The sequence below is a fragment of the Chiloscyllium plagiosum genome, chromosome 17, assembly GCF_004010195.1.
Source record: "Chiloscyllium plagiosum isolate BGI_BamShark_2017 chromosome 17, ASM401019v2, whole genome shotgun sequence".
NCBI classification, from domain to species: Eukaryota; Metazoa; Chordata; class Chondrichthyes; order Orectolobiformes; family Hemiscylliidae; genus Chiloscyllium; species Chiloscyllium plagiosum.
This window is the reverse complement of record NC_057726.1, coordinates 61,325,771-61,351,076: the sequence shown is the minus strand read 5'-3', so window position 1 is coordinate 61,351,076 and position 25,306 is coordinate 61,325,771. Positions and strand designations below refer to the sequence as shown.

The 25,306-nt window shown below is 38.7% G+C and overlaps 1 protein-coding gene across 4 annotated transcripts in view; it reads left to right on the top strand.

The window, feature by feature from the left end:
- bbs2 (Bardet-Biedl syndrome 2) overlaps window positions 1-24,082 on the top strand; it is an 89,383-nt gene extending 65,301 nt beyond the window's left edge. For all 4 annotated transcript variants that reach the window (XM_043707298.1, XM_043707300.1, XM_043707297.1 and 1 more), the window contains 6 exons: window positions 501-630; window positions 5,316-5,447; window positions 14,833-14,970; window positions 18,768-18,880; window positions 20,952-21,100; window positions 21,823-24,082. In XM_043707298.1, the coding sequence (XP_043563233.1) occupies window positions 501-630; window positions 5,316-5,447; window positions 14,833-14,970; window positions 18,768-18,880; window positions 20,952-21,100; window positions 21,823-21,929 (769 nt within the window). In that variant the 3' untranslated portion in view covers window positions 21,930-24,082. The remainder of the gene's footprint in view (window positions 1-500; window positions 631-5,315; window positions 5,448-14,832; window positions 14,971-18,767; window positions 18,881-20,951; window positions 21,101-21,822) is intronic.
- Window positions 24,083-25,306: the final 1,224 nt, after the last annotated feature.

Sequence of the window (25,306 nt, the reverse complement as noted above, 5' to 3'; positions counted from 1 at the left end):
AGAGCAAAAGGATGGATCACCATGGTAGCGACCTAATCCTGCTCCTATAGTACATATTTATTTGTGCTGTTGGAGAGTTTTTGTGTGGAATGTCAATAATGTTTATTAGCATGACTGTTATTGTAATTCACACTCATTTATTATGAATATTGTATGTTTCTAAGATGTATATAAAGGGGTTTACTTTAATTATAACAAATTTCCTTAATTGTTATTATATACCTATCCCGACACTGCAGGTAGATGCATTACTGTCTCACCTAAAGGAAGGCAATCAGTAATGTTTAAGTAGTAACAGTTTCAATTTTTCTGTAAGTCTGTAAAGTACAGGACATTAGTTAATAACCTGTGAGAACTTGTACTGTAAAACTCAGCTCTGAGAGAGCCTAGTCAATCAAATGAAATAGTGTGGCTGTAAAATTATATTGTTGAACTATAGAAGCAAAAGAAATGTGGAGTTCTATAAATGAAATTGGATGTATTGTGATATTTTTACTCAGCATGCAGTTCCACGTGTTCGAGCTGACAAGGCAACTACCTCGATTCTCAATGTATGCCCGACAGACTCCAGGGCCTGCTTCTGAACCTCAGAGTTATGTCACCTTCACAGTTAGCGATCGTGTGCAGAGGGTGAGTTTGAGTGCTTCTTTATCACCAGCTACATCTCATTATTGGTTTCTAAATCAAGAATAATAAACCAACATGAGTATAGTACAAGGTAGAAGTAAAGCTCAAAGGCATTAAAATAACTGAGGGCATAATGATTAAGTTTTGCCAAGCATATAATTTTGGATGCTATAGGAGCAAGTAAAACAACTGAATATTGCAAAAAATAAGTTGTGGATCCATCAGAATGGACAAGTGGTGTGTGATGAATGAAAACTCAAGTTGAAGAGCATAATTCAAAGATCGAGCTGGTTGGGACTCTGGAAAGGAGAGGCTGAAAGTGTGATTAGGACGTGCCCTCACTTTAAAACAGTGTAATGAACACATGCATGCATGCACACTTCACGCGCGCACACTTCACACACACACCTCCCACCTGAACATATATACACACACACACACACACCCCATGCACACCTAACCCCACACATACATTCCTCCCATACCCCCACATACACATTCACCCAACACACACATCCCCCCCCCCTCCACACACACATTCCCCTCCCATGCATACATCCCCTCCCACACAAACACACATACCCGCCCACTGCATTCACCTTCATGGATTGCTCCCATCCTCATCTTCTCTTCTTTGGTTGCAGTTTTCCATTGTAGGCCTGCCCACATTACAGTGAACTAGATGTTCGATGATGCCTATTGGCAGGCAAGAAACCGAGGAAGAAAATGCAAATGCAGCCCCACTGTTAAATTCAACAGACCTTAATATTACCCGCATTTCTGCTGCTACCCTTAGGGTACCCTAAGTGATTTCTAGAAAAGGCCATGCTTTATTTTGTTTCAGTGAAGAAGGTAGGGAGTATGATACATGTAAGAAATTGCGATTTTCAAAATACCTTTAATGCAGGACCACAAAGTAGACAAATGATTACCATCAGGATAAGTAGAGTCAGGGAGAGATGACAAAATGGATATCAAGTTGACTATAAAATGAAAACTGAAAGTAAGATTTAAAACTAGCAGGCTGACACAAAACTGAGAAATGTTGAAATTCATGAAGACATTAAACTTAATGGATGAATGGGTGCATAATTGGCAAATGACCTTCAATATAGATAAATGAGAGTTGGGGACTTTTGGTAAGAATAAAATAGAAACTAGTGTTCTGTCTAAGCTCTAGCGCAGCCATTCCAAATTTCACATGCCACACTCGGACGTACCCAGTGCATCTCTGCAGGGGTTCCTCAGGGTAATGTCCTAGGCCCAATCATCTTTAGCTGCTTTATCAATGACCTTCCCTCTAACATAAGTCAGAAATGACATGTTCACTGATAACGTAATGTTCAGAAGAATTAATGATTCCTCAGATATTGAAGCAGTCCACATCCAAGATGTGAAAAATATCCAAGTTAGGGCTGAAAAGTGGCAAATACCATTCACACCAAACAAGTGCTCCGCAATGACAATCTCCAACAAGAGAAATCTAACCATTGTCCTTATTGGTATTATAGTTTCTGAAAATCCCACTATCAACATCCTGCGGGCTACCATTGACCATAAAACTGACCAGAGCTGAAAATGTGTTGCTGGAAAAGCGCAGCAGGTTAGGCAGCATCCAAGGAAAAGGAGAATCGACGTTTCGGGCATAAGCCCTTCTTCAGGAATCAGCCCTTCTTCAGGCTTATGCCCGAAACGTCGATTCTTCTGTTCCTTGGATGCTGCCAGACCTGCTGCGCTTTTCCAGCAACACATTTTCAGCTCTGATCTCCAGCATCTGCAGTCCTCACTTTCTCCATAAAACTGACCAGACTAGCCATATAAATACTGTGGTACAAGAGCAGGTTAAATGCTAGGAACCTTGCAGTGAGTAACTTAACTCCTGACTTCCAAAAGCCTGTCCGCCCGCTATAAGGCTCAAGTTAGGAGTGTAATGGAATGATCCCCACTTGCCTGGATGAATGTAATTTCAACATCACCCAAGAAACTTGACATCTTTCAAGGTAGAGCAGCCTGCTTCATGCCATCACTGACAAATATTTACTCCTTCCACCATTAACAAACACCAGCAGCAATGTATACCATCTACAAAATGCAAAAGATTCATCAAGGCTTCTTTAGACAGCACCTTCAAAATCTGCATCAGCTAGCATCTAGAAGGACAAGGACAGAAAATACTCTGGAAAATCACCATCTGCAATTTCCTCTCCAAAGCACTTATCAACCTGACTTAGAAAAAAAATCACCATTCATTTAGCATCAGGGAGTCAAAATCCTGGAAATCCTTCCCTCCTAGCATTGTGGATCTGCTTACAGCAAATAGACTTTAACAGTTCAAGAAGGAAACTCCTTCTGAAGGGCAGTTAGGGATGGGCAATAGTGCCTACATCCCATGAGTGAATTTAAAAAAAAGGTTTTGCCTCATGGATTTCTAAATGAGGTTTTGAAGTTAAAGGATCTAGGATGACAGTGCAGATTATTGGAGCTATAAAATAAACTCAGAATCATTTCTTGAGGATAAAATTTAAAAGCCAAAAAGCTATGTGAAAGTTAGAATTAACTTTAGTGATACTACTCTTAAAGTAGTCAATGCCACCCTTGGACAACTATCTGTGAAGTTTGCACATTCTCCCTGTGTCTACGCGGGTTTCCTCTGCATGCTCCAGTTTCTTCCAACAGTCCAAAGATGTGCGGGTTAGGTGGATTGGCAATGCTAAATTGCCCATAGTGTCCAGGGATGTGCAGGCTAGCTGGGTTAGCCATGGGAAATGCGGGGTTATAGGGATAGGATAGGAGGGGTGTGATGCTCTTCGGAGGGTTGGTGTAGACTTGATGGGCCAAATAGCCTGCTTCCACACTGTAGGGATTCTATGAGTATTCTGCACAATTCTTATTTCTATATTTTTAAATGTATATAAAGGACCAAGAGAACATAGAAAACAAATTTGTGAGGACAATGCCAAAGCTGAATGCATATACTTATCAGGAAAGGCTGAACACACTGTAATGCTTTTGCTGACTAAAGAAGAGGGATTACCTGATAGAGATCTTTGAGGTTTGTTAGGAGAAATGTTTCCATGTGAGTTAATAAGTTTAAATATAAGATAGCTATTAAATAATAGGAAAAGATAACATCTAATGGGTAGAATGTACTGTAATACTTAGCTAATTACAGTCACCTCTCTGTAGTAGCCACCATTTCATGTAACCTTATTCTTTGAAACACGTTGCTCTCAATGACAGTCAATCTTGGAAGAAGAAGGATGTTTGCCACAGAGTCAGACCATGAAACAGGAGCAGAAAGATAGAAAGGCTGCAAAAATAATATTGAAGGCAGTGAAAAATCAAGGAAGTGGAAAAGGGAAAATAAGACACTAAGTGAGAAACAGCTCTTTAAAAAATTCCAAAATTATATCAAAAGTCAGTTATTGATCAGTCCTTTGATCGATTTGTGGTTGATGAGTAGTAGCATGACTTTTTTAGCTTTCTTCTCACTCTTCCATCTTTGGCTTTCATCATCTGCCTACTTTAAAGCTAGCTGTACTTGGTCATATGGGTTCGCCATCTTGGATAGCATGGTGAACACTCTTCCTGGCCACTGAACTCAAAACCAATGTTCTTCAAGTCAGCTTTCAGGGTATCTTTAAACAATTCCATTGGCACCTTGGTATCACTTTCATGCCCACTTAATTAAAATACTGACGCCTTGTGGCATTTGGGTAAGCAACAGGGCTCTGAATTTAATGCCCACTGTCGCCAGCAAACCAGCTACTGGGGTGCCTGTTAAATTCAGTCCAGTGCATCTGTCTGGTACTTTAGTTTTATTTGGGGAGGCAGTGGCTTAGTGGTAATGCCACTGGAATAGTAATCCGAAGCCCACAGTGTTTAGCACTATTGCCTCACACTGCCAGAGACCCAGGTTCAATTCCCGCCTCAGGCAACTGTCTGTGTGGAGTTTGCACATTCTCCCCGTGTCTGCGTGGCTTTCCTCCGGGTGCTCTGGTTTCCTGCCACAGTCCAAAAATGTGCAGGCTAGGTGAATTGGCCATGCTAAATTGCCCGTAGTTGTAGGTGAAGGAGTAAATGTAGGGGAATGGGTCTGGGTGGGTTGCTCTTCGGAGGGTCGGTGTGGACTTGTTGGGCCGAAGGGCCTGTTTCCACACTGTAAGTAATCTAATGTAAAAAAAAATTCTGATGGAATGTGTTTGAATTTCAGTATGGTCGCTGATGAAGTTTGAATTTGATTTAAAAAAATCTAGCCCAGTGGCAATCACTGTCAATTGTTGTATAAACCTATCTAGATCACTTTAGGAAAGAAAATTTGCCATCCTTATCCAGTCTGGTTGACATGTGATTCCAGATCCACAGCAATGTTGTTGGCCTTAAATTGCAATCTGGGCAACTAGGGGTGGACAATAAATACTTGCCCAGCCAGCAACACCCATATCCTATGAATGAATAAAAAAAATCAAGACAGAATTAAAATTAAGCAGATGGCTGAATGATGAGACATAGGTGTCTGTTATAGTGGTTTTAGATGTGTGTTGAGAGCTTGTTGATGCTGAGTTAACACTTCCTCTTTAATCTGTATGAACCTGATTATGGTAACTGAGCATGTATTTCTTCTGTGATATGTTGAGAGCTGTCTGGTTATGTTTACCCCTCTGTCTCATTTACTATGCTCTTTACAGGTTGTGATGTGGATGAATCAGAACTTTCTCGTACCTGAAGATATTGAATGTCCCAGCATGCCATTGGATATCTGTTTCACATCTCTAAGAGATGGTGGACAGCTGAGGATTAAAATGAATGCAAGTGGAGAGGTAAGATAAATTTATTTGACAAACAATACCACAGACCTGTAGAAGTTCACAACAGAGAAGAATGCCACTGTGACCATCATGTTTATGGACTGTCATGCAAGAGTAAACCAAACTAGTGTCACAGCTTTGTTTTGTCTCCACAGTTTCATGTCTTCCTCAACTTCAAATGTCTATTTGTCTCTTAAAAGGTGCAATGGTGTTTGCTTCACTTGTATCTTGTGACAAAACATTATGCTGACTTAATTTCCTTGGTGTAGTTTTATAGTAACAATCTTCCTAATTGGCTTATCTATCAGAGAAGGTAGTCTTCTCTTATTTATACCGTTACATTTTTAAAGAATTTTAAGAACCATTATTGAATGTTATTTTATCTAATCATTGCACCATTTGAAGATCACCCAAGTATCTGAATTGTCTCCAATTAATTGTAATTTATCACCTCTGGTGCTGTTTTGATGAGTCTCAACAGCTTAAAGCATTTATCTCTTTTGACTCCCCAGAACTGTACACATAGCTCAACTGTTGCCGAGATGTTATTAGATTTCCTATTGACAGGAAAGGAAATCTCTTTTCAGGGTCCCTTTTCAGTCAGCCTTGATTCTCTGATCAATATAACATGTTACTCTTCTTCACTGCTAAATAGGCCTTATATAGGAAAAACTCCCCATAATTGTTGTTTGCTATGATTGACAGTGATGTTTAGGTGAGAATGGATGGAGGAGCCTAGAACTGTGGTTTCACACCAGCATGGACTGATTGGGTTAAATGACCTATTTCTTTGCTGCATGTATTAACAAAATCCTATGAAATGTTTATATAACTCCTCACAGCAGGTCTAAATTTATTAGGTGAAAGTGAGGACTGAAGATGCTAGAGGTCAGAGTTGAGAGTGTGGTGCTAGAAAACCACAGTAGGTAATGCAGGATCCGAGAATTTTCCTGCTCTTCGGATGTTGCCTGACCTGCTATGCTTTTCCAGCACCACACTCTCGAGGTCTAGATTTATGTAGGTTGTCCAGCTTTCTTCATTAGTGTTGTCCAACATGGCATTCTTTTGATTAGATAAAGAGGGTGGGCAATGCTCTGATCCTGTGTCAGTTTTCTGCCTGGAGTTCAATACTACCCAATTCAAAGGGGTTTTGGAATGGCAAAACCTATCCGCTATTTCAGTTACTCAGGACGGAGTGTAGTAGAAGTGTGTTTATTCCAAAATGTGAGGAGCCCTCAGTTTGTGGGGAGCATGTAACCAGAAGTTTGTGGGTTTATAGTTTACTCTTAAAGTATCAAACATATAATCTAGACTGATACATCAGTGAGTATGTAAAATATTCTGCAGAGTGTTTGAATAAATGCATGGGACTTTGCATGGTTAACACTTAGTAGTCATTAAGACATAAAGCATGTGCTCTGCTAATTTTTTTATTGCTGATTGAATGCCATGTTTCTTTACATTACAAGAGGGACTATATTTTGAAAGTATACATTAGAAAAAAAAATTCAAAGTCTGTGAGAAGATTTGTAGCTCGGGTGCTCGTTGTTCTGGTTCTGTTCGCTGAGCTGGAAGTTTTTGTTGCAAACGTTTCGTCCCCTGGCTAGGCGACATCATCAGTGCTTGGGAGCCTCCTGCGAAGCGCTTCTTTGATGTCTCCTCCCGTGTTTATAGTGGTCTGTCCCTGCCGCTTCCGGTTGTCAGTTTCAGCTGTCTGCTGTAATGGTTGGTATATTGGGTCCAGGTCGATGTGTTTGTTGATGGAGTTTGTGGATGAATGCCATGCCTCTAGGAATTCCCTGGCTGTTCTCTGTTTGGCTTGCCCTATGATAGTAGTGTTGTCCCAGTCGAATTCATGTTGCTTGTTGTCTGCGTGTGTGGCTACTAAGGATAGCTGGTCGTGTCGTTTCGTGGCTAGTTGATGTTCATGTATGCGGATTATTAGCTGTCTTCCTGTTTGTCCTATATAGTGTTTAGTGCAGTCCTTGCATGGTATTTTGTACACTACATTCGTCTTGCTCATGTTTGGTATCGGGTCCTTCGTTCTGGTGAGCTGTTGTCGGCACACAAACCAACAGCCACGCTCAGACAACAGCTCACCAGAACGAAGGACCCGAAACCCAACATGAGCAAGACGAATGTAGTGTACAAAATACCATGCAAGGACTGCACTAAACACTATATAGGACAAACAGGAAGACAGCTAACAATCCGCATACATGAACATCAACTAGCCACGAAACGACACGACCAGCTATCCTTAGTAGCCACACACGCAGACAACAAGCAACATGAATTCGACTGGGGCAACACTACTATCATAGGGCAAGCCAAACAGAGAACAGCCAGGGAATACCTAGAGGCATGGCATTCATCCACAAACTCCATCAACAAACACATCGACCTGGACCCAATATGCCAAACACTACAGCGGACAGCTGAAACTGACAACCGGAAGCGGCAGGGACAGACCACTATAAACACCGGAGGAAACATCAAAGAAGCGCTTCGCAGGAGGCTCCCAAGCACTGATGATGTCGCCTAGCCAGGGGACGAAACGTTTGCAACAAACACTTCCAGCTCGGCGAACAGAACCACAACAGAAAGAAAAATCTTTATTGTAAAGTGCCATTAGATGTCATTAGGTTATGAAAGATACCACATTAATGCAAGTTTTAAATTTTCTTTATTTGGAAAAGTTAACTCTTGTGAATTTACTCATGACCTCAAAGGATTTAGAGAAAATCTCTCCATAGGAAAAGTTCTCTATCTTTCTTATCCTATCAGTGTTATTTAAATTCAAAGCTTTTTTTTGCAGAAATCATCAAATGTGCTTAAAGGAGTAGTTGAGGTTTCAACTGTAAATATTAATGTCAGTATTCTCTTATGATTTCACCTATGATTTCATAGGTGTTTCATCGAAACATTGAAAACTGGAGCAGGGTTAGATCATTTGGTCATTCAAGCCTACTCCACCATTTATTATGATCATAGTTCATCATCCAACTCGATAGCCTGTTCCTGCTTTTTCTCCATATCCTTTGATCCCTTTAGCCCCAAGTGCTTTTTCCAACTACTTCTTGAAACCATCCAATGTCTTGGCCTTACTGCTTTCTGTGGTAGCGAATTCTACAGCCTCACTGTTCTCTGAAAAGAAATTTCTCCTTATTGCAGTTCTAAATGGTTTACCTTAGACCGTGATCCCCTGATCCTGGACTTCCCTGTCATCAGGAACATTCTTCCTGAATCTAGCCTGTCTAGTCTTATTAGAATTTTATACTTTTTTGTGAGATTCCTCCTTGTTCTTCTGAATGCTAGTGAATGTAATCCTAACCGATTCAACCTCTCTTTGTGCATCCATCCTGCATTCCCAGATTCAAACTGGTAAACCTTTTGCTTTAGTCCCTCTACAGCAAGAACATTCACCGACATAAAAGGGAGACCAAAAGTACACATGGTATTACAATATGATTGCAGCAAGACATCACTGCTGCTGTACCCAAATCCTCTTGATATGAAAGTCAACATCATTTGCCTTTTTGACTGCCTGCTGCACCTGCATGCTTCCCTTCAGTGACTGGTGTACAAGGACATCCAGATCTCATTGCCTGTGCCCCCCACCTCTCAATTTATAGTCATTCAGAAAATAATACACCTTTCTGTTTTTGCTCCCAAAGTGAACGGCCTCACATTTATCAACATTATGTTCAGGATAATGATTTACTTCAAATCAAACTCTAAGCAATCTTTTACCAATTATTCTTGCAATATTTTTATTTCCAAGGGTCCTTCAGCACATTGATACTTCATAATATGCTTATCGGTCCATTGTGGGCTGTCACTTTGTTCTGCTTGCAAACATTTTCTGTTATTAAGGAGCTGTTTATTCCAACATGACTAGTGGGATGAGAATGGGAGAAAAAGGATAATCATCGACAGTAAGAAAACTAGCATTTACACCATAATACAGACAAAATCCATTACCCTGTTGAGAATTTATATGCCATAATGTGGATCCTTTCTTTTTATGACACTTGTGAAGCTCTTGAATGATTTTTCTCAATCTTTACACTGTGAACCAGCTGTAATTATTGAACATTGATTAAAGCTGTCCAGTCTATGCTGTCCAACAGTCAGTCAAGAATTGGTATCAATTTCAAAGGCAAATGCGACACCATTATTTACTTGCCTGCATTTGCTGCATTCATTAGGTTTTGAAAAATCTGTAATTTGTCAACTTTACTCTCTTGCACTGGCTCTTCAAATATTCATATTCTTCGAGAAACAATCAAGATTCATTTTGTAAGTCAGATTTTTTTTATCACTGTGCCTACCAGCAACCTAGTTGTTATGCACTACAGGTAATGTTATTTGATAACAAAAGGAATTAACTTATCTTAACATGGTAAAACTCAATAATGAAGCTACACTTGGACCATTGCATGTGAATTTATGCGCCATACTTTTAAATGTAGATTGCTACATTAGGAAAATCAGCAGGAATGATCCCAGGATTTAGCATGCGCAGTTACAAGGATAAGCTTTCATAATTTATCGATTTACTTAAGACAGACAGATTGAGAGGGACCATAAGCCATGTCCCTTTTTTAAAAAGCTTTTCCTGGTCTCTCTCATTTTTCTCCCACCTTCTTCTCTGGAAGACATTTTCAATTGTCTGATGCTTTCTGAGACTTTGCCGAAGTGTGAACCAGGCTGTTAGTTTTGACGGCTATGCTTCTTCATAGGGCATCACTGTAAGTTTCCACACTGTAAGTAATCTAACCTAATCACAATGAACATGCGTCTGACCCTGTCCATGCAAATGAACACCTCAAAATAAAGGTCAGGATTGAGGAACTTAACTAAATTTATCTTGTCTATGTTGAAGCTCAGTTTTAGCACTACTTGGGTCCCTGTGGCAGGTTAATTCACCAAATTTTGCTGAGCTTAATCTAGTGACCTTCCAGTTTAAATTTTTGATTCGTTATTCTAAGACTATGCCCACTAGTCCTAGACTCTCATTGGAAGGGGACTATCCTAACAGCATTCACTCTGTCAAACCCCTTATGAATCTTATGTTTCAATGAGACCACCTCCCTTTACTCGAAACTCCAATGAGTAGAATCCCAACCTATTTAGCTTTTGCTCATAAGATAATCCCTCAATATGGGGATCATCCTTGTAAATCTTCTCTGAACAGCCTCCAAAGAAATAACATTTTTCCTGAAAAAGATAAAAATTGCTCAGAGTGCTCCAGATGTAGTCTCACCAGCATCTGGTAAAGTTGTGATAAGACCTCCCTACAGTATTCCAATCCCCTTGAAATAAGGGCCAACATTCCGTTAGCCTTCTTGATTACCTGCTGCACATGTATACTAGCTCTCTGTATTCATGCACAAATACATCCAAATCCCTTTGTGTTGCAGCTTTTTGCAGTTTTTCTCCATTTAAATAGTATTCTGTTTTTTTGTTCTACCTTCCAAACTGAACATCACATTTTCCCACATTATACTCCACTGCCAATTTTTACTCACTTTCTTAACCTCCCGGTATCTTTTAAAATGTTGTATCTCACCCACAACCTGCCTTTTTGTGTTGTCTGCAAATTTGACTACAGTTACATTTGCTTCTTTCCACTAAGTTATTGATATATATTGCAAATAGTTGTGGTCCCAGCACTGATCCCTGTGTACCTCTTACACCCCCACAACAGTTTAATGTTGCCAACCTAGAAGAGGACTCCATATCCCCTCTGACTGTTTTATGTCCATTAGCTAATTCTCTATCCACATTAATATACTACCCCCAATACCATGGAGTGTTATCCTATGACTTAACCTTTCGTTAAAGACATTGTCATGTGCCTTCTGGAAATCCAAATACACCACACTTGCTGGTTCCCTTCTATCTATTCTGAATGAGACTTCCTCAAAAAACTTGAATATTAGACATGATTTCCCTTTCCTGACACTGCTTGATTAGATTATTTTTTCCAAATATGTTGCCAGGACTTCCTTAATAATTGATTCCAACACTTATTTTTGAAACGTGGTGTCACATTGGCAGTTTTCCAATTTTCTAGTACTTACCAGAATCCAAGTATTTTTAGAAAATTACAATCAATGCATCTACTAGATCTGTAGCTGCTTAATTTAAGGTCCTAGGATGCATGTTATAAGGGCCAGGGAGCTTCTCTGTCTTTAGATCCATGAGTTTGTTTGAATACGACTTCTCTGGTGAAGGTATGTAATTTCTCCCATATTCTTTAGAATTAATGGGATGTTTGAAGTATCTTCAACTGTAAAAACTGGGGCAAAATAACTTTTAAACTCCTCTGCTATTTCCTTGTTCCCCAAAACGATCTCTCCAGATTCATTTTCTAAGGGGCTAATGTTCACTTTGACATTTCTCTTCCTCTTAAAAATATATTTTTATGTATTTAAAGAAGCTCTTATTGTTACTACTCATTAGTTTACCTTCATAATTTATTTTATGTCTTTACTATCCTTTTAGTCTTCCTTTGGCAGCTTCTGAATTTATCCCAATTTTTAGGGCTGTCACTGACTTTTTCATTCAACTTTATACTCTTCTTAACTTCCTTGGTTAGCCATAGTTGGTTTATCCCTCTGTTAGAGGGATATATTTTTGCAGAAAGTCAGGAATTACCTCCTTATCTGCCACTGCTTGCTTACTGTCATTCCGGTATGTGCCCAGTCCACTTTAGCTAACTCTTATCCTCATTTCATTGTAATTCCCTTTATTTAATTATTTGTTTCAAACCCAGTTACTCATTTTATATTCTATCATATTATTGATTAGATTAGATTCCATACAATGTGGAAACAGGCCCTTCGGCCCAACAAGTCCACACTGACCCTCCGAAGAGTAACCCACCCATGACCCACTCCCTTTCTTAAATTTACCCCTAACTAATGCACCTAACACTATGGTTAATTTAACATGGCCAGTACACCTGATCTGCACATCTTTGGATTGTGGGAGGAAACTGGAGCACCCGGAAGAAACCCACACAGACAAGGGGAGAATGTGCAAAATCCACACAGTTGCCCGAGGCAGGAATCGAACCAGAGTCCCTGATGCTGTGAGGCAGCAGTGCTAGCCACTGAGCCACTGTGCCGCCCCATGTTATGATCACTACTTCTTAGGATATCTTTTATTGTCAGGCCATTTATTAAACTGCATCATTACCCATTACCAGATTCAAGATAGCCTCTACCCTGGTTGACTCCATGACCTATTGCCCGAGGAAACTATCCTTAATGCGCTGTGAATTTGTTGTCCTATATACCCTTCCAATCAACATGAAGATTAAAATTCCCCATAACTATTGCTGTATTCTTCTTACATGCCCTGATTAGCTGTTGATTTACACCCTTTCCTACAGTGTGGCTACTGTTTGAAGGTCTATATGTTACACCTATCAGTGGTTTCTTCCCTCGCTGTAATTTATCTCCACCCAAATGGACTCAACATCATCCAAGCCTAGATCATCTCTATCAACTATCCTAATTTCAACTCAACAGTGTTACCCCATCACCTTTTCCTTCCCTCTTCTCTTTCCAAAAGGTCAAATATTCCTGCATGTTGAGTTTCCAATTCTGATTTTGTATCTATGTATAATGGCTACAAGATCACTCCATTTACATGATTTGTCCTGTCAATTCATCTGCTTATTCTGAATGCTTTTTGTGTTAAGATGCAGAATTGTCTTTTTGCATTTTTAATCATCCTAACTTTTTGTATTGTGGCCCTATTTTCCTCACACCCTTGATTAACCTGTCTACCGTTTTCCATTTTATTGTTGTCCTTGTTTCTCTTTGCATTGTCACCTTGCTTAGGTTCCCACATCCCTTCACTAATTTAGCTTAAACCTGCCACACCCACATTAATAAATACTTGCCCTAGGATTTCAGTTCCCATCCTGCACACATGTGACTGTCAAGTTTGTACTGGCTTCTGGTTTGTACTGTACCTTGCCCAGAACCAGTTGCAATGTCCCAAGATAAAACCCAAAAGAACTGCGGATGCTGTAAGTCAGAAACAAAACAGAAGTTGTTGGAAAAGCTAAGCAGGTCTGGCGGCATCTGTGAAGAGAAATCAAAATTAATGTTTCAGGCCTGGTAATCTGAAGAAGAACTTGAAACATTTGATTTCTCTTCTCAAATGCTGCCAGCCCTGCTGAATTTTTGCAGCCACTTTGTTTTTGTTTCCAATGTCTCAGGAATCTGATCATTACCTTTAATGATCTATCTTTCAAACTACTTCTTAACTCCTCATATTCTGTTTTTAGGACCTCATCTCTTTTTTAAATTTAAGTCATTGGTACTGCAACCCCTGATTGTTCACACTTCCCTTCCAGAATGTTCTTTAGCAGCTCTGAGACATCCTTGACTGTAGCCCCAGGGAAGGAACATAGCATCCTAGAGTCTCGTTTGCAACCATAGAAGTGACTATCTATTCCTCCTACAATTGTTGCATTCCCACACTTTCTCCTCTCCCTCGCAGAACTGGAGATTTATTTTGCTGCACAGAGGAGTAAATTTGTACATATTGAAGCAGAGAGGGTTAAAGGAAGCATACAAAAGGATTGTCAATTCTCTTGCAGTAATGCTGGGATAATTGTAATACAAATAATGTGAAAACAGATTCAATAACAACTTTCAAAAGGAAAAAGACAAATAATTAAAGGAAGTAAATTGCAGGAGTCCAGGGAGAGAGCCAGGTAACAAAACTGAGTGCATTGCTCTTTCACAAAGCAAGCACAATAAGCTAAATGGCCTCCTTCTATGCTATAGTATTCTGTGTAAAATAAACTCCTCTGAAGGTTAATTAGGGTCTTATGAATTAACTTATAAGAATCGGGTCAGTGTTTAGATAAGACCTAGTTTGAAGGCAAACAGAATAACTACGTTGTGAAGAAGGAATACTGTATGAAAGTGTTCAGTTTCATACTGGTCGCTCCTCAAGATGGGATTGATACATTTAGTCAAGGCTGAACATTATAATTTTTATTATTAACACGAGATCCTCCTTGTATCTTTCGCCTCTTGTAGTGGGATTTGTCCTCTTGTTGAATTCATTTGTAGTTGTTCATCTCACCAGGGAGATTATAATAGTTAGGTTGAGGGTGCAACTTTCTTTTGGAGGAGTGAACTTTCTTATTGTTGCATTTTAACTTTTTAGTGAACATTTGGAATTGATTCTTGTTAATTTTTTTTACTGCTGCTGAGACAAACCTTCAGATCTTCCCAGCAGAGGACTGGAGAGTGCTGTCATTGTAAGGGGGATTACATGAAATGACATGACTTTGTTCCTTCCTACCTGATTTTGGAAGATGCCTGCTTTTGATGATTTGACATTTGTTTCCAATGAACAGGTCACCATCAGAACAGAGGACATTGACCTTGCTGGTGAACTTATCCAATCCATGGCATCTTTCTTGGCCATTGAAGATCTCCAGGTGGAAGCAGGCTTCCCAGCTTATTTTGAAGAGCTGCGTCAAATACTTGTTCAGGGAGGTGCAATGTTTATCCACTAACTTCCATATACAGGCATGCCAACCAACATCATCAGGAGCATTTGACATCATGGATCACTTTGTTAATATTTCACGAGGAAAATTTTTTTTCATTTAAACTCAAGTTTTTTTAGAATGCACCAAACGGATCAGCTGAATTATTTGTCTGTCAATCCCCTAATTCAGTTGTTACATTCCTCCACTTTTCACAACCGTTACTTGAGACAGATTTTTCTAAACATGAACTGGCAGTTTCTGAAAATTACACTTGTTTATTTATCCAGAAAGAAAAGTTAAATGTAATAAATAGGTGGTCAAAACTATTTTTAAGAGGAACTTTCAGAGGCATACCACTTGTTGCTTATATGAATATTGATTTCCTTTGAAGCTACTTAGAGGCCTTTCTAAAATAAAGTGTATGATGCATGTCGATGGAATGGCCATAATTTGAATTGAGGCTAAAATATAAATAAGGCAAAATTTATTATGATAAAGCTTTATTGAAATACTCATACTTAGCTTTAAACTGCATTATGTTGTTTCAACTATGCAGTATGGCCCGTTTATGATTGGCAGTTGATAGGTAGTTCTGCCTATAATTCCAGTTGTTTATGTTGTTGTACTGAAGGTTGTTTAGTTACTGTGGCAGAACTAAAGCATGTAACTTACATTCATCAACACACCACAAAAATTTGAGAAATTGAGTAATTGATTGAATTTTGGAACAAGTAGCTCTCCATTCCTCACTTGTACTTGTCTGTGTGAAAGCCTACTGGTTTCAATAACAAGTACAAACAGATTATATGTGTCAGGCTAGAATGCTGTAAATGTATTTCTACATCTACTTTAGAACCATAGAAATGATAAATGCAGAAGCAGGCCTTTCAGCCTTTTTTGTCCATGCTGACCCAAAGACACCCAGATGCCCTTTTCAATCCAACCTTCCTGCACACTAGCAGTTAAATTGGAGATCCAGGTACTTTTTAAAAGAATTTAGGATCTCTATCTCCTCTACCAACTCAGGTAGTGAATTCAAACACCCACCATCCTCTTGTGTAATAAATGTTTTTCCTGACTTGCCCTCTAATCCTTTTGCAACTTAGCTTGAATCTAGATATTAGTATTTGAACTCTGAGCCAAGGGAAGCAGTTTCCTTCTTCTACTTTACGTCTACCCATCACAATTTTGTATACTTCAATCATGTCACCCCTCGGCCTTCGCCAATCCAAGTGAAAGAACCCCAACCCCTCTAATCTCTCCTCGTAGTTATAATTCTCCAGCCCTGGCAACATTCTAGTAAATCTTTGCTGCGCTCTCCCCAGAGCAAATACATCCTTCCTGTAATGTGATGACTAGAACTGCGCACACTACTCCAGTTGTGGCCTCACCAGTGTCTTACACAGTTTCAACATTATTTCCTTACTTTTGTATTCTGTACTTCTGTCAGTAATAGAGAATATTCCATATGACTTCTTTGCAACCTTATCTGTCTGTACTGTTACCTTTTAGGACTTGTAGACTTGCATGCCAAGATCTCTCACTTCATCTACCCATCTCAATATATTCACATCCACTTCATCTATATCCTCTATACTATCCAATTGTGTCATCTGCAAATTTCTTTATTGTTCCCACCTCCAACATTCCAGTCCAAATCATTAATGTATAAAACAATCAGCAGGGTCCCAACATCAATCCCTGTGGAATGCCACTTGAAACAGCTTTCCATTCGTCAAAGGCAGCTTAAGTTATTAAACTAACTTTGGATCCAATTTGACACATTACCCTGTATCCCACGTGTTTTTTTTCTGACCAATCTCCCATCTGGGACCTTGTCAAATACCTTATTAAAACCCATGTAGCCAACATCCACTGCACTATCCTCATCGATCCTCCTTATCATTTCCTTAAAGAATTCAATCAAATTTGTAAGGCATGACCTTCCCTTAACAAAGCATGGTATCCCTGATTAGTCCATGCCTGCCTATGTAACATTTTACCCGCTCTCTCAAGATTGACTGTCACAATTTTCCCACCACCAAAGAAAGACTAACTGGCGTATGATTGTTTTGTGTTTCCTTTATACCGTTTTAAACAACAGAAACACAATTATATTCCTCCAGCCCTCCACCACCTTGCATGTGTCTAGAGAAGAGCACCTACTAGGGAACAATCCATCCAGCCTGGTGACTTATCCACTTTCAGGGATTCCTAGTCCTCTAACATTTCTTTGCTTTTTATGATATTTTGTCCAACTTTTCATATGGTTCCTCTAGGATTAATATATCTACAATCATCCTTTCCCTTTGTCAATACAGAGACAAAAATATGCTCTGCATCTTCAATTGATTTCCCTTTTTCATCATGATAGGTCCCACTTTTTTACTTAACTATTCTTTTGCTCTTTATATACTGGTAAAACATCTTTAGGTTTTCCTTTATCTTCCTTTCTGATATTTTTTTATGCCCTTTCTTTGATTTCCTAATTCCTTTATTTACTTGATCCCTATACTTTTTACACCTCCTTTAGACATCTGCAATGTTGAGGTTTAGTGACTGTCATAAGTTTTTTTTTGTGTTTAGTCTTCCCTTGCATTGTCATAGAAAACCATGGGGATCTAATTTGGTAGTACCATTCTTGTTTTTGAAGGGAGCATGTCTGCTTTGTGCCATAGAGATCTCACTAGCCTCCCACTAGTTAGTAGTCCTGTCCAGTCCACCTCAGCTACATAGATAAAAACAAGGGCTGCAGATGCTGGAAACCAGATTCTAGATTAGAGTGGTGCTGGAAAAGCACAGCAGTTCAGGCAGCATCTGAGGAGCAGGAAAATCGACGTTTCGGGCAAAAGCCCCTCATCAGGAATAGAGGCAGAGTGCCTGCAGGGTGGAAACAGAAAGGAAAAGGAAACAGAAACAGAAGTTGAAATGAAGCTGTAAATGCTGAAATGTTCTTCAGAAATCGTATTTCTCACAGGTTCTGTTCTTCCTCTTCATAAAGGAAATGTGGTTCAAAGTATCAATGTGACCTTGCACCAGAACTTGCTTCCAGGATTTGTTTCCGTAATAATGAATTACTCCCACTCTGAAAGCTACATATGAAAGTATATTATTTATTGAACAAAGTCTAAATATCCTCAACCCAGCTAATCCTCACCTAATGCCTGACCTATAGTAAGAACTGAGGTGTTAATAGAATCATATGATTCCTACAGTGTGGAAGCAAGCCATTCAGCCCAATGAGTTCACATTGACCCTCTGAAGAGTATCCCACCCAGACTTAACCTATCCCTGTAGCCCAACACTTCCCATGGCTAATCCACTTAACCTACACATCTCTGGATACTATGGGCAATTTAGCTTGGCCACTCCACCTAACTTGCATATCTTTGGACTGTGGGAGGAAACCAGAGCACCCCAGGTTTCCACTGTGAGGAGAAACCCATGAAGACAGGGGTAAATGTCCAAATCCCACACAGTCACCAAGGGTGGAATTGAACCTGGCTCCCTGGTGCTGTCAGTTCAGAAATTAGTTATGAATATATTTTCCTTTTATATATACAAAGCACAAAGAAACTCCCATATTCAAGACTATGATGTGGGTTTGCCTTGTATACTTTATTACCCATCTGGGAGTTGGAAAAGCCAGATTAGGAGAAACAATAATGACTCAATTATTGATATTATTTTGATTCAATCTTCAATACCTTTTAGTCTCTGAAATACAAATGTTTTGACCAACCAGTGGGAGAATTCGCTTGCACAATGTACTGATTTGTACGACTCCATCCCGGCAGGTGGATGACTACCATTCTGTACATCAAAAGCTCACAGCTGAGATGGCCGATCATTCCAACCTAGTCCGTAGTTTGATGGTCCGGGCAGAGGATGCACGACTAATGGGAGACATGTGAGTAACTGATATGATGGTGCTAAATGATTATTTAATAAGATACAGGGGGTTAAAAATAAACAAACATAGCTGAACAGTGATTACAAGACCACATGCTGATACATCTTTAGGTGCAAATCATGGTATTCAAACCTTGAAGTAATTCTGTCTCTTGCCTAGAAATATGAGCTAGTTTGAAATTCTCTGTATCACTAACTGCAGGTGAATGATTGGAGGTGAGAAAGTAAGTTATAGATTTACTGTCTGAAATAACTTTACTGAAGCATCCTTAGTTCAATGGGTAAATATACCAGTCATTTTAGTGCTTGGCCACATGGTCCTGGTCCAAATCTTGTCTGTTTTAAATTATCTGGTGTCCACGAGGGCAACATTGGGCATATTACATTTGGTTGCAATATCATTAGGCTTGTGACAAAGGGAAAATTCAACCACGTTTGATGTTGCTGATTACTGTACAGTAACCCTGAAAAGAGCGCATGAATAGAAACGTACAAACAGCTCCTGCAAGAAAGGAAAGTTTAATTTGGCCCATCAAGCTTCAGTGATTTTCTTAGTTAAAGGTGTTGCTATTGGGCTAACTTGTCCACGCAAGTTCCTGTTGCCTGACTGACCAACCTTCCCTTGTCCTACTGGCGTGGTTCCCTTTGCTGTGATAAATCTCAGTCAGCTTATACTCATTGATCTCAGCTTTAGCATTATTAATTGAGACAGTATCCATTGCTTCTTGTCTCTCTTTATAAAGTCTGGCCTTGTGAACACAAATGTCAAAATAACCATTAGTATACTTGAATTATTTTTAGTACTTAACCTTTTAGTGATGTGTGTATGTGGATTCTTTAAATCTTTTTGACGCTCCATTGTTCCTAACATTTTACCATTTTAAAACATTCTCAAATCTATTTTTTCTTGATCCAAAATTGATGATCACAATGTATCTTTATTGAAATTCATCTGTCATAGCTTTGTGCACTCTTTCAATCCATTCTTCTGTATCTTTATATTTTATCTGGATCAGTTAGTCCTTGTGTCATGGTCAACTTTTGTATATGGTTGTTTTGTTGTGTTATCTAACTGATAAATATTGAATAGTTCAAGCCACTGCATGTAGAGTCACTACTATTCTCATTCTTCCTGTTCAAGATGAAGACCATTATCCCTAGCCAGATCAAATCTTTACCATCAATTTAATTAGGGCTGAACTTTCGCTTATACATAACCTTCCAGAATGCCATCTGTTCTTAGAAGTTACACCCATAAATATTGCCATGTTTACTGCTTTAATTATTTCCTCAAAAATTGATTAGGTTTGTGCACTATAATTTTCCTATTATAAATCCGTGTTGGCTCTTTAATCTGCTCAAATTTCTCTAAATTTGACCATGGTTGCTTAATTTAGAAAACTGAACTATTATTACTTTGTGTTATATACTGATCCTGTATTAAGTTGTTATTTTGGAATAACAGTAGAACCCCTGTATCCACATATTCGCTTTCTATAGTTTCAGTTATCCATGGTTTACCATGGCCCCAAATATTACACTGAACATTCCAGAAATAATTCCCTGGGGCTGCTGGGGAGCTAAATTTTCCATTTAAATGATAAGGTCGCTTCTATCCGTGGTTTCAGGCATCTGCGGTAGATCTTGGAACGTTTCACCCACTTGGGGGGGGGGGGGGGGGCACCTGTATTTCCCAGTGTTCCTCTGTTGATTTACCTAATAGCAGTTTTGACTAGCTTACTATTATTAAGTGACGAGGCTGAGATTTAAAAGACTAACTTTTGTGGAAGTCCTGAGGGTTCACAGATTTGAAGGACTGAGAGGGAATGAATTAAAGATGTGCAATGAATCGTCAATTCAACAAGGCAAGGATACAAGGGAAGGACATTGTCCATTGCAACATTTTTTAATGCTATGAAACATTATTTATCTGAAGGATGCATATACCATATGTAGTTTAATATCTTTTGGATATACCAAGACAAATGTTATGCTGAGGACCCACATCTTTTAAAGAATTCAAATTAAAGCTCTCTATCATTTCTGAACTCTTCTCTTGCTTTGTTTAGGAAAAGTATGAAGAAAGGATACATGGAACTTTTTGACTTAAATCGAGATTTGATAAATGGTTACAAGATTCGCTGTAACAACCATACTGAACTTTTGACTTGTCTGCGAGCAGTGAATCAGGCAATACAGAGGGCAGGACGCCTACGAGGTGAGTTAAAGAGTAATAAAGTGACTTTTATAGTAAGCATGAATGACTAGAAAAATAACTAATAGGAATCAAAAGGTGCAAATATCTGGTGGTGTGAATTGTTATCTTTTTTTTTTGCTGTACCTAACTCTCTGTGACTGTTGTGCACAGAAAATTAAAACAAAAAAAACCATCTCACTGACCCCATCTTAAGTTTCCAATGGGAGCTGGGTAAATCTGATTCAACAGAGTTTTGGGTTAGGAATACTCTGAAAACCTGATAAATTGAGACCTGTTGGAATAAAAAATTTGAATGGACCGAATTCCTTTTCCTGTTGTTGAATTTGATTTAATGTATAATACAAAGTACTATTCATTTCAAGGTGAAAAATGCAAAGAATTTCTGGTCTTTTTGAGTCTACAGCTGATTCGGTCAACTACTAAATGTGTAGCTAGCAGGGAATAGTTTGTCAGAACCATCTTCAGAATACCAAGAGACCCGATTTATAAAATTGAATATTTTTGCATATTATAGAGTATAAGCTTTTGCTATTGGCTGACTAGTACTGTGTTTGGAAATTAGAATGTCTAGAATTGTGCAGGGAATGGTAAGGATGGTAAAATATTTTGAAGTTGGTTAAAGTGGTTGTGGAGAGTGAACCTAGTTACTATTTAATTAGAAGTGTTCTTGGTGTATTGAAGCCCTTTCATTGTCCAATATGTTTTGTTTTATTATTTTCCAGTTGGGAAGCCCAAGACCCAAGTGATCTCTGCGTGTCGAGATGCAATCAAAAATAATAATATCAGTGCTCTTTTCAAAATTATGCGTGCTGGCAGCACTTTGTCTTGAGAAGTTCAGAGGTATTGACCAAGGCAATAGTAGAACTAGAGTTGGTTTATAAACAGTAACAAGGCACACAGGCAGTGCAAATATATGCAAAGTTGACTGTATCAACTCCAAACCATCGCACCCAAATCCAGCTGGGTCAGCTGGTATATCTCGAGTTTAACTATCTTATGTTCTAGATATCGTGGTATAAATGAGTAAAGTACCAGAAAACTAAAGCTATAGAGAAGGTCATATAGGATTTGAAATGTGCCACAAAATGTTAAGAAATTAAATAGATGTGGTTTACTTCGAACATCTGTTCACACTCTCAATTCCCCCTCCTACCCCTACATGTAGCCTCTTCAGTTCATACTCATTATCTTCCCTTCACCCTTATTTACTAATGAATCAACCTACTAAATTAATTTTTGTATAAATTTTCAAACGACAGCACGTGGACTGTAGCAGTTCAACAAACCAGCTGACCATCACCTTCTCAAGGGCATCTGGGCATAGGTAATAAATGCTGGCTATTCCCCAATGCCCACAAGTGAATACAAAGAAGTTCAGACACTAGAGATAAATTATTTTGACATTTTGTATTAAAATTAATAATAAAACCAGTATACAGACTACTAATCAATCCTGCTGAATTGTCAGTTTGGAAATCAAACAGCTACAGAACATGGTGCATTTGTATATGCAATGTCAAAAGAACATACAAAGGTCTTCAATTCTGATAATATTGCCATGTGATCCAAATGCAACTAGACCAATATATGGCAATGTTTGATCATATACCTTCTTACTTGATATGTGTTTTTAAATTTGTAAACAGTGAGATAACTTTGCATAGTTATGACACCATGCTATTCCAAAATAATAAGCAGGGAACAGGTTCCCAAACTGGCTATAATTGTTTTTAAGTAAACACTGATGTGACTGAAGCAACATCACATCTACTTGCGTGGCTCTAGCGTGGAGAATTCCAATGACTGAAACTAAACCACATCTAAGTTATTAACACCTACAATAAACTGATAATACAGTACGACTAGCATTAACTTCTGCTTACCCAATATGACCTCTTGTTTTTGTGTCCTTTGTTCTCACCCTCTATATGCTTGATTTGTTTTTGATATATTTTATCTATATCAAATATTTTATATTATTCAATAACTACCCACATATCTGCAATCCTGTAATCCCAACTAAACTGCCACATTGCAATAGCAATCACTTCTTCACACCTATTTCCTATTTTATTATCCCTATTCTACTCCAAACTATCCTTCGTATCTTGCACCTAACTGCAATATTAATTATCTGCTATCCAATCATATTCTGTAACTAGGCTTATTCTATACAACCATTTTAACCAACCTCAAAATATTGCAACATCCTCACCATTCCCTGTCCAATTCCAGACACTCTAAGCTCCAAACAATGGCCTTAGCCATTCTTGCTACCTGCCATTCTGAATATCTAATCAGTTGTGTCAGAATTACAAGTAAATTCTTTCCAAGATATTGTCAGTCATTGTTCAGCTGATGGCATTCTTGTTTCTGAGGCAAAAAGCTGTGTTCTTTGGAGTGAGGCTTGATTCCAGAGCATAAAATCTAGGCAAACATTTCAGGGCAGGTAGTGTAGTACTGTGAGACGACATGGGACATAAACGATCTATTACATTATGTCAATGAATTGAAAGGTTCTCTCTGGTGTCCTGACTGACATTCCACTAGCATTACAAAAAAAGTAATCTGTTTATAGCACTTTATTGAATCATTTTAAGCAAAATTTGGCTTTTATATTTTCTGCATTATGAAGTTCAGGAAAGTAATTCCTTGGCTGTAAAGTGTAAGGTGCCACCTGAGGTTATGGAAGATGCCATATAATTGAAAATCTTTCTTTTATTCCTGAAGTAAGGCAATTTGTATTTCATTTTGTTGACATTTGTAAATATTACCTTTTAGTAAATTGCAATAAAATATATGATGTTTAAGTAATAGGCTCTTTGCTGTCATCTGTGATTTGAATTGAAATTTGTGATCTATTAGTAGGACCTTCTATTGTTCTGTCTTTCATCAACTGAATACATAGAAAATCAAGTACTGAGGAGGAGAAAGTGAGGATTGTAGCTGCTAGAGATCAGAATCAAAATGTGTGGCGATGGAAAAGCACAGCAGGGAGCATCCGAGGAGTAGGAGAGTTGACGTTTTGGGCATAAGTCCTTCATCAGAGATATGGAGGGGATTGAGGAAGGGAGCTGAGAGATGAATAAGAGGAGGGGTGGAGCTGTCAAGTACTGAGAGTTGAGAAGAAAGAAATTTAATATTCAGAAAATTGACTAATGCCCAGTTTTAATGAGCTTTAAGAAGAATTGAGCTTCGATTGGGTTGCACACTTACTGCATCAGAACTCTTAAATCCTGTCAAGGTGAGTTGAGAGCTTTCTCTGCTTGTTGGGAGGATGCTACATTAAGTTATTTGGATAGTCAACTTTGCATTTAGTCACTTCCCCAAAGCAGAAAACTAAGTATAAATTACATTAATAGGAGGATGACCAATCAGAAGCATATACAGGTATTGTGATGATAGTTAACTGCATAGAGAGAGAGGCACAGGGATTTTAAATAAGGGTTTGTGCTGTAAATTCTACAATCAATATTAGAACAGAGAAGAGAGAATGTGATGATCAAAGAGACACAAAAAAGCAGGATGTAACAAGTAGGTAAATGGGAGCAATATTTTGAAATGTTTTAGTGATTAGGAACCAATGTAAATCACTAAATCACGCAGAAATGGAACTTTGTGTGGAACAGCACAGAATTTCAGACTTACAGAGGATGAATTTGGGAAATTACTGAAGAAGGCGTATGAAAAATATGCGAGAGAAAGTGAGGACTGCAGATGCTGGAGATCAGAGCTGAAAATGTGTTGCTGGAAAAGCGCAGCAGGTCAGGCAGCATCCAAGGAACAGGAGAATCGACGTTTCGGGCATAAGCCCTTCTTCAGGAAAAATATGGTCTAGAGTAAAGGTATAGTCGAGAAAGGATTTTGGCAGCAGTATGAGTGGGGTAGCCATAAAGTTTAGCTGAAGGTGGGCAAGTAACGGTTTCATACCTGCAATACGTTGTCTTGGTCAGACAAGTGGAAGTGTTCTCTGTACGGGCACATGCAGCCTTTGCAAACTGTAGATGAGGAGACTGGCAGTTATAAAGCACAAACCTTTTAATGAATGTAAATACGATTTCTTCCATATTAATGTTCAACTGAGAAATTTTAGCCTATCCATGACTGTTATCCTAGCTGAGGTAATCACAGGAAGTGATGAAGTGGTAGACCAGAGTGCCAGCTATAGATTTGGAAATAGCATATGTAACTCTGCAGAAAATCAGA